The 11227-nt window shown below is 32.9% G+C and overlaps 1 protein-coding gene across 2 annotated transcripts in view; it reads right to left on the bottom strand.

Annotated features, from left to right (window-relative positions):
- Positions 1–2295: 2295 nt before the first annotated feature.
- LOC106871508 (mitochondrial Rho GTPase 1) overlaps positions 2296–11227 on the bottom strand; it is a 99496-nt gene continuing 90564 nt past the window's right edge. For both annotated transcript variants that reach the window (XM_014918007.2, XM_014918008.2), the window contains one exon: positions 2296–8492. In XM_014918007.2, coding sequence (XP_014773493.1) covers positions 8375–8492 — 118 coding nt within the window. In that variant the 3' untranslated portion in view covers positions 2296–8374. The remainder of the gene's footprint in view (positions 8493–11227) is intronic.

Here is an 11227-nt window from a genome sequence, read left to right as displayed (position 1 = left end):
TTGTTGTTGTGTTGTTGAACAATCTTGGTTTGCCATCATCATTTTAATGCCTACTTTTCCATGCTTGCATGGGTTGAATGGAATTTATTGTGGATTTTCAACAGTTGGTTGACCTTCCTCACCTGTTTCTAAGTAAATTAATATTTCCCTGTGATCAGTCAAGTCCTTGGAGGATTAGAAATGAAGGACAGCACTTGCATGATGATGACACTTATTCACGATTACCATGCAGTATTAAGACAAGAAGACAGTAACACACACAGTGTGGGCCCCTGGACTTGTTAGTTCCTGTCGAGCCATCCAACCCATGCCAGCATGGAAAATGGACGTTACATGTGGTTGATGCTGCTGCTGCTGATAACTGGCTTTCAGTTTCTGCCTACCAAATTCACTCACAAAGCTTTGGTTGGCCCAGGGCTATAGTAGAAGACATTTTCACTTTGGTGCTATACAGTGGGTCTGAACTCAGAACCATGAGGTTGGGGAGCAAACTTCTTACCACACAGCCTGCACTTGTCTTTAGATCAAAGACTACAATCCTTATTTATTCTTAAGATTTTTTACTTAATCAAGGAGGGAAGGGCAGTGTTCATGACCCTTTATTTTTTTCTTAGGTCCTTTTAAGATTAGTGAAAGGAATTTATCCTCAAACTAGATACCTTGAGCTCTACTAAATGTCCAGTGGTGGTTTTAAAACCAAGCTGTGGATTAAGTCTACTGCTCAAAATCTTAGACCTCAAGGAACCAGAAGAAACATTGACAGGCATCTTGTCTGACACTAATTACTTTTTCAATCCACTGTCCTTGATTGACTTCAATTCTCATTGATAAAAATAAAAGTACAAAGTCAGAGTTTAGAGAGAAACAGCAAATTACTGCAAGGCATTGGTTTACACACTAACCCATGCTCAATTCACCATCTAGATGGAATTTGATGAGGAAAACTAACCATAATTATATTAACCCTTTAGCATTTAAACCAGCCATATCTGGCCAAAATATCCTACCTGTTTCATGTTCAAATTGTCCAAATTTGCCTCTCACACCTACCTACAATATCATTCTAAAAATATACTATCAGATGTATGATTAAGTCAAAACAATGTGAATAAATAACCGTTGCATTTGAAAGAGTAACCTTTATGCTAAAGGGCTAAGTTAATTAAGCTGTTACACTGTGTAGAGTGATTAAATTTTCTTACTGATATACTGTTATGGTTTGGGATATCAGAATTTGAGTATACCAGATAAAATGAATACATATATATATATATATATATCAAAAGCATGCCATTGTAACCATTTTGTCTTTGGAAAAGATAAAATTCAATGTGTCCTTACTTTAGAATTTTGTGAATCACAATAAGTATCTGTTGAGCACTGGGGTGTCAGTCTAATTGACCTATCCCTCCTCCTAAATTGCTGCTCTTGTGCCAAAATTTGAAGGCATTATTATTATTATTCATTATTTTAATTTTAGAAATTTTAATCTTGGTGTGTGACTTTTGGCCCATCCCTACATAAATCGATCTACTAGGGGCTTGCTCTCCTATGTTACTTGGTGGTCTCTCACCCTTCACAAATAAAGTAAAAACAACATTGCAGCAATTGACATTAATCATTCTGGCATAAAGCTTGCTATCAGCTTGAACCGTTGCAGCACGTGCACAGCAATTATAAGCCCCAAAGTCTCTATAAATTCTAGATCTTAAGACTTAGATTTCAAATCTGAGAACAACTTTCTTCTCTACTAATCCTGGAAGTTCTGAAAATTAAGTCATGAGCACTGTTCTACATCCTAAATCAGTAAAAAAAAAAAATGTTTTAAACAGGTCAGACTAGTAGTGTAAATAAAATGACATGCTACCAAGTCTTGAAACTATCACAGAAATAATTTCTAATTCATATGCCAAAAACTGTTGTACAGTCCAAATGAAGAGCTATGATCAAGGCACAGCAGCTTTGATAATCCCAACATATTTTCCACGGTTTCAAAAGTGCAGAACTAAAGGACAATTTCATTGACAGAGTATGTCAACATGAACATATTTTTAACTTGACAATTTTTATGTGAAGCAAGAAATATAAGCTTTCACACACGCAAATACATATACAAAGGACTTCCATACAGTTTCTTGTTATCCAGTTTCATTCGCAAGACATTGGTCATCCTAAGACACAAGCTCAAGATGTTATATAATGAGATAAAACTGAAGACTAGTAACAAAGTAAACTCAATGTTCACACGGCCATACTGCACCTAAATATGAAGAAAGAATTAACAAACAAAGTACATTGACATATAAATAACCAAACAACTATATTTCTTGCTTTTTATTCAATTGTTATAATAATTATATTTAGAAATTGCACACATTTTTTTTTTTAAATGAGAGAAGTCACTTCAATCTAATTCTATTTAGACTGACGACTGGTAAAAGTGAGGAAAGAATCATATTGGTTTTGTTTTTTGTTTTTTTTAAACCTTTTCATATCCTCTTAACAATCTGTACAAAATGATGAGTAAATATGGCATTCGTTATTTTATTTCCTATTCTATCCTGCAAACTTTCATTTAATTTGTAACTAGTATTTATTGCTTCACTACTCTAATATTCTTCAGAATTGATCCCATATTTGAAGAAACTATTCAAAGTGTCTATTGCAAATATTCCATAATATATTAGTTTATTCAAAACTGAAGCTTTGATAAGAGTCTCATTTCATGTTGCAAAAAACTAATAATGACTGAGCTTTTTTGCCTTTGAATATTTAGTTCATAAATTCCCATTTGCGTACACTTTGTAATAATTGCATCCTTAAAATGTATGCACATGTATGCTTGTTTTTGTAGAGATAAATGAGATAAGTTGTGAAACATAAATAAGAAAACTACAAATTACGAATTTATTTGTATTTCTTAAAAAGACAAGATCCCTTTTTTTAAAGACATGTGAGTATAGACAATGATCTCATCAACAATATATTAATTACATGTTATTTTATGACCTTCATTACAATTGGAAAGGCTAGATCTCGGGTAAAAATTGAACATGGAATCTATGAAATGACAAACATTTTAAGACATTTTAGTTTTCCTACATTCAAAGCATTAAGAGGAGAGAAAAAACCCTGCTGGTACTGAAGTTAGCACATACAGAGTTAAAATGACTTTAGTCCAGTTAAAAAACTTAATGGCAACACTATCATATAGGAGCAGAACAATGACAGTCATCAGAATCTCAAGGAATCATTGTACTGTTTGAAATTACTTTGCAGTTTAGGAAGAAATATATATCAATTATAATTAACAATGAGAATTTTAATACACACTAATCTATTACAGAAAAAGATGGAGCTCAACAAGCAACATATTTGTAGATCTCAAGTTTTGGCAGAGAGCCTGTTCTTTGTCTGTCCCGGATTAGTGCTTTTATATATACATACATACATATACATAACTCTCCTCTTATAGGTATAATAATCCATTCCTCTACTATTTCTGTCTCTGATGAAGGGATACATTAGATTTTCCCTGAAACAGCTGTAAGACTTTATCCATAAAATATATTTCTAACTGTGCCATTGTTCTCTTTGTCCTTTTCTCTCTTTATACATGCACACGCTAATACACGACCTATGTTATAATCCCCACTCTTGTTTATACAACGAATGGGGCAAAACTAGCCGGTATACAGCACTTACTCGGTATTACCTGTATCTTTGGGTTTGGTTGAATCCAATACCCTTCTTAACCTTATACATACATATACATATATATATATATATATATAAAATTCAAATTATTAGATATTATTTTTTCATAATTCAATTTAATAGCAATGTGTCTCTTGTTGATGCAAAGATGTAGCTTAATTTTGTTATATGATATTAAACATGTTTATGTAATCATATGCAAAAAGAGGACTGAAAAAAAATCACTTGAGTAGCTCAATTTTCCCACTGTTGGTTTTAGAATTTAAAAAAATCATATACATATTATATAATACATAAATAGTATTATATATATAAAATGCATTGTATTTATGTATACTTAGCACACGTAAATACAATTATAAAGGTAATAATATCTGTATATTTGCAGAAACCATAAGAAAGTAGTATGTACCTCTTTTCTGAATCCTAGCTGAATAATGCAATAGAAGGAATATGGTTTAAAACTGAATGTTGAAATTGAAAAAAATATTAATGACAAAGAAAACTAAATGCAGGAAGATCTAAGTTGAGATAAGCTAATAGATAAAGAATTTGGCTGATATGAGAATCAGTAAGTTTACTGAGGAGAGAAATCATCAACTTAATTGATTAAGTGAGAGACTATCTACATGACCAAGAAAACCAACACATACAGTTCACAGCCCTGAATACCTATTAAGGAGGCTGACAACAGCCCACTATTGTACGTACATATTCAACATGATGAGGAATTTCTGCTCTTATGACTTTTTAGAAATCATCAAAGGTGTTTTTACAAAATGATGCCAGCAAATATTTTGAGTTGTATCTCTTGAATATAAAATAAAAATGAACTAAATAGATAACTTACTAAACAAAAATGATGTGAATTTTTTTCACAAATCAACTTCTTGCCATATTGGAACGAAATGCAGAAATAACCTAGAGCTCTTTTATGTGTTGTAATTGGTAATTCTAATCTCAAATTTAATAATAATAATAATAATCCTTTCTACCATAGGCACAAAGTCTGAAATTTTGCAGGAGAGGGCTAGTTGATTACATTGACCCCAGTGCTCAACTTGTACTTATTTTATTGGCCCAGAAAGAATGAAAGGCAAAGTCAACCTTGGGGAATTTGCACTCAGAAATGCTGCTAAGTAAAGATTCTGCCAGTTCACCACCTCAATAATGATAATTCTTTCTAATTTTGTCACAGGGCCAGTAATTTCAGAGAGAGGTATAATTGATAATAATGAAAGGTATTATCTGAGATTAAATTTTATGCAGCTAACTAGATCCTGTTATTACAGGATCTGATAGAATAGTTTTATTCAATGAAAAAGAGACAAGGATAATGCTAATCAAGATTCTTCTTACAAGCATCAACATTCTTCATCTCAAGACTGAAGAAGAAATATTAAATAGTAAGGTTAATTCCAATACTAGCTTTACTAAGGAAGAAATGGTGAGAAGTAGGTGACAACATAACTGACTATTAAAGATGGTTAGTATTCTGTCTGCTTGTCTTCATGTTGAGAAAGGAGTAATTTGCACTAACCATCCTGGCAGAGACATTACCAAGATTAGCCTTGCTCTGACACACTGAAATATTTCAGGATATAAACAATCATGAGAAGATTCCACAATATCATATATAGTTGATGCTGAGTTTTGAATTCTGAGCAAAGAGGTACATAACCATCATTTAAAAATAATAACAGTTTCTAACTGAGGTACAAACCAGCAATTTTAAGGGGGAGGGGCTAGCCAATAACATTGATCCCAATACTTGACTAGTACTTTATTTTATTGACCTAGAAGGGATGGAAGTCAAAGTTGACCTTGATGGGACATGAATTGAGAACTTAAAGAGCTGGTAATACCAAAAGGTATTTTGTTCAACGCTCATCAGATTCTACTATCCACCACCCTATATGATTATATTTTAAAACAATAATATTAATACTCATAAGCCTATTGAATACAGAAGGTACTAAAATACATCAGCTCAGGAACAATTGGAAAGATTATTCTATAACTGTTGTTGTTATCTAGTCATAAATCAAAACAGAGTAATATTCATTAAGTATATTACATAAATTCTAAAAAAAGTTCACTCAAATAGGATTTCACACAATACAACTCATATTCAGCATAAAGTTGGTATGGTACAGACTTTCAATTGTTATGGCATCATTCAAAAGGAAATGGAACATTACACTCATCATGTAGAAGTATTATTTTCAAATATTCTGCCAAGGAAACCAACCAAAGGAAATGGTTTTTGCATTAAATAGTGATTCAAAACTGTAAACAGAGGAATTGAAGGTGTTCAAGATTAATTAAATCATAAAAAGCAAAAACGAAATTGTAGACTCTTGTGCAATGTGCATGAATTAAGTCCAGATCTCAAGCATTTCTGACAGTGGACAATCCTAACAATAATTATTAATGATTTCTAGTATTGGCATAAGGCCTCACATCTGTAGGGCAGGAGGGGTATTGTCAATTTAATCTCAAGACATAGAACTTAGACAACAAAATGACATAAATAAATATTACAATGATTTCCTTTATTACCACATGGCTTATAAAGGAAATTAGTTGATGTAAAAAAAATTCATTCTAGCTTGGAACCAATTGCACCATATCCATGAACTATATACATCATAATTAGGGAGCAGACATGAACTATGCTGCTTAAACATGCATGTACAAAGAAATTAGAATTTTTTACGTTACACATAAAGACTTTGACATGTAGCTTACACACTTGGTACCATGCCAGTGCAGCAGGTGAAATATATTTGGAAGAACTTTTTTGAAATTTAGAAATAATTGGCAGTGACAAGAAAAATATCTGTAGTGTATGGAGTGAACAACATTCAAACTCTCTAATTCACATATTTTTACCCAAATTCTGTACATTTATTTGATTTCACATTTTCATAATTCACACTTTGCTTAGAACTTCTTGAGCCTCAAATGAAACAACAAAGAAAGGAAAACGATGATGCTTATGAGGATGACCCATAATAATAATAATAATAACAAAAATAATGGTTTCTGATATCAGCACAAGGCTTGATTTCTGTGGGATGAGGTTTAGTCAATTAAATCAACCCCAGTACTTGAGTGGTACTGTCATTTTATCAACTCTGGAGGGATGAAAAGCAAAGATGACCTTGGCAGGATTTGGAGTTAGAAGATGAAATGCTGTAACCAAATACTGTAAAGCTTTTCTCCAGTAATCTGACTATTCTGCCATTCCACCATCCTAATTAATAATAATAATGATTTCCTTCACAAATATTCATTTAGATATGAAGTTGCAATGTCCATATTTTCCTCAAAGGTACTGGCAAAGTGAAACAGCTTTCGACCTGGAATCAAAAGCACACCACACACCAGTATCCATCGCAACAATAATTTTACATCCATAATTGTTACTATAACAAACAAAATAAACCCTAATAGATAAAGCTAAGGGGGGAGAGAGAGAGAGAGAGATGAAGTGGAGAATGCATTAGAGAATTACTGAAACTAAACTTGTAGCAATCTAGTCTAATCCTTGAATGAAAGGTCCCAACCAATAACAGCATTAAAAAAGTATCACAATCAAAATAAAAAGCTAAAAAGAAAGAAAAAAGTGAGTGGTGGTGGTTTTAGATAAGGTTGGAGTATTAGAGGTGCTAACACAAAACAGTTGTGAAAGATGATCAAGAGAAGAAAATAGAAGTCCAAACTGATTCAAATTCAAAGGCTTTAAAAGAAAATGATAAAACTGTACAGATGTCGAATCATTGGTATGTTCCCTTATTTTTAACACAAATATTGGTTAGATTATTTTAATTTATTTATATTCATGTAATTGTACTTCAACATTTACACTATACCGTTTGGTTTGTTCTTTATTTTCCTTTTTGTTTTCTTATTTTTCTGGTGTTTGTTTAATTCTTCAATTTTTCACATTTAAAACAATGTTTTGATATTTCATCTAAATAGAAATGGTAACTGTTCCTGTGACTCACATCTCTATATTATTACTTTCATATATTTTGCATATTATTTTATTAATTTTAATTTCATTATTATCATGTCTTTTTACATTCATTGTTTTTTGCTTTCTTCCAAGATAGCATGAGTTACATAATTCTGCAAATTTACTTTTCATGCACGAATGCACACTCACATACACATATGCACGCACACACACACACAATGTTTAAAACAAGTGTCTTTAAAACTAGATACCTTTTCTGTTACTAAACATTCAATGTGAAAAAGGTGACATGCTTTTTTATTATTTTTGTTTTGTCAAATTTAAATCAACTGAAATAAGTATTATATACAGCACATATTATCTCACTTGCTCCAGTCAACTTTATTTAAAAAAAAAAAGGACCCATTACTACTTCACTATTGGTTTGAATGTTAGAAATAACAGAAGTTGAGGTGTAAAAACATTACTTCAACAACTCCATATTTATGAAAATATCAAAATTTGTAGAGACACTCTCTAGTACCCTGCAGATTAACATAGAAAGAAACTTGGATATAACATTTAAAAAAATGCTAAGTGTTCTTTTCTTTTCTAGGTTTTGGGTAGGTATTCTTTCTCGTGTTACCATCTACAAATTTTAAAAAGAAAAAAATGGCAAGGCAAAGTCAGTCCCTATCGAAGGGCACGGATTATTCTATATGTTATGAATCCAAAACCAGTTGCCACAGCCAGACCAATAGCTGCCTTTATAAACAACTTCTTATCCTTGTTGTAGATGTTTTTCAGGTATCTGAAATAAGAAAGAAATATTTTTGAATACAAAAGTTATGAATATGCATGAATGTATTTAAAAAGAAAATCCCTCCCCACTTCACACACACATACTCTAACCCAAAGTTTCAGTTTATCCTTTAAAAGTTATCATTGTAGACTACTTCATAACTATGATGCCCACATGACTGGCTGGGCATAACAAATTTAATGTGATGGTAGACTGTTGTACATTAACTATTGTACAAAGTCAACAAAGATATATCTACTTCAGTTTCTAAAGGTATTATAACTTTATCCCATTCCCAGATAAGTAATTATAACAATAAAGTGGGATTCTTTAAATGTAACAGAATAACGACAAACATAAAACAGTGTGTAATTCAGTCATTTGGAATTGATATAGTGTACACTGCATGTCATCAATGATAAAAGGGATTGACATCAGGAAGGGAATCTGGCTGCAAAACAGTTTCAAAGAGTCCCATCCAGTTTATGCACCAATGGAAGAGTATAGGCATGAGAATGATGATGGTGATGATAATGGTAAAACATTGATATTTAGACATTACTAACAAGACGTACTAAGCAGTACATAATTTATGAGTTCAAATTTCCTTATATGCTTTATGCAAACAAACTGAAAGTAGGCAATACTTTATAACTTCACACTCATTATAAATGCACAAATCATTACAAAGCAAGGTAGGAAAAACAGAAACCATTTTCTAGATTCAAACATGACATGTTTATAGGATTAAAATATATTTGATGAGGTTTGCCACTCTAATATACACCATCTGAGAAGAATTAATTTCATTAAAAAGTCTTTTTTTCTAATTTACCATTTACATTAACGTGAGTATATAAGAAAGAGGTAGAAATTGTGTGTGTATTGCTGGTGTCAAGTTGTGGCCAATGCCAGCGTCGCATAACTGGCACCCATACTGGTGGCATGTAAGAAGCACCTTTCAAGCTTTGGGCCTCATGGAGGCAATGTGGCCAATGCTGGTGTTGTGTAGCTAGAACCTGTGCTGATGGCATGTAAAAAGTACCTTTTGAATGTTGGGCCTCACAGAGGCAATGACAAATGACCGAGACTTCCAGCAATATGCCATGCTTGAATAGAAGACCCATGAAGCCAAGTGAAATCGTAGTTGTGGCAGATACTGGTGTCACGCAAATGGCACCTGTGCTGGTGGCACATAAATGCACCCATTACACTCTCAGAGTGGTTGGCATTCAGCCATAGAAACCATGCCAAATCAGACTGGTGTTTGGTGCAGCCCCTCAGCTTCCCAGCTCTGGTCAAACCAACCAACCCATGTCAGCATGGACAACAGACATTAAATGATGATAATGATATATATAAAAAAAAAGCTCTTGTCTTTCAGCTTTAAATTACACAACAAATATTTAAGCATTTGATATATTGTTATATGCATATTAAATCATGTATATTATCTGATACAACATTAGACAGTTGTACTATATCTAATGGTAGTTATTACTAAGAGTACTCCTTTCAGAGAACATCTGAAACTATTGCAAAGAAAGGAAACCATATAAATATATAAAAAATGAAAAAAATCTCAATTCTAAATCACAACTTCCTTTAAGATGGTAACTATTTTGTCACAACTCTACTTTCTATAACTGGCAGAGACAGGTTAGAATAGGTTACTGCTACATCTATGCTAGATTTCAATAGCTCAGCATTTTCAATGTGGAATCATATTCATATGGAATGTAAATTACTCTACCAAATTTACTTTTGGCATAGTTCTCATGATCAAGTTCATCCCAGAAAGTTCAGATCTTAAGTCAATTTGAGTTGAAGCCATTCAATCACTTCACTTTCAGTTAGTATATTGAACTTCTGTTGGGACAACTACATCAACAACAATTTGTGTTGTGTTTACTACAATTCTACTTTTCATAGAATTTAGATATCAATTTTGACAGTAGAAAAATAATTATGACATGTAAACTGAGAAGGTGACATGTTGTCTATGCAACTGATACTTTTTACAGCATAAACAAAATGTATTTAAGGTCAACAGGGAGATGAACTAGTTTCTAAGAGGCCAACTCTAAGAAGCCTGCTTGGAGTATTTCTATATGTGAAAAGACAAGTGGAAAGTGAGAGACAGAAAATCAAGTTGAGAAAGTAGGCCACAAAACTAAGAAATAACAGCACATACATCAACCTTAGAAAACATGAACGTTCCATATCAAAAAACAAGTGAATGGTGTCAATTTTAATGCCACTGGATAGAAAGACAGAATAATAATGACAACGATGAAAAAAGAGAACAAAATGAATGGCAGAAAGAAAGGAAGAAATGTTAAAATGTTAAAGCAGAATCATTCTATAAAAAAGAATGTTGACACCACTTTCTGTCTCTCTCTTTTACTTGTTTCAGTCATTTGACTGTGGCCATGCTGGAGCACCGCCTTTAGTCGAGCAAATCGACCCCAGGACTTATTCTTTGTAAGCCTAGTACTTATTCTATCGGTCTCCTTTGCCGAACTGCTAAGTTACGGGGACGTAAACACACCAGCATCGGTTGTCAAGCAATGTTGGAGGGACAAACATAGACACACAAACACACACACATCATCATCATCATCGTTTAACGTCCGCTTTCAATGCTAGCATGGGTTGGACGATTTGACTGAGGACTGGTGAAACCGGATGGCAACACCAGGCTCCAATCTAATTTGGCAGAGTTTCTACAGCTGGATGCCCTT

This window comes from Octopus bimaculoides, chromosome 1, assembly GCF_001194135.2.
Source record: "Octopus bimaculoides isolate UCB-OBI-ISO-001 chromosome 1, ASM119413v2, whole genome shotgun sequence".
Classification (NCBI taxonomy): domain Eukaryota; kingdom Metazoa; phylum Mollusca; class Cephalopoda; order Octopoda; family Octopodidae; genus Octopus; species Octopus bimaculoides.
This window is presented reverse-complemented; position numbering and strand designations above follow the sequence as displayed.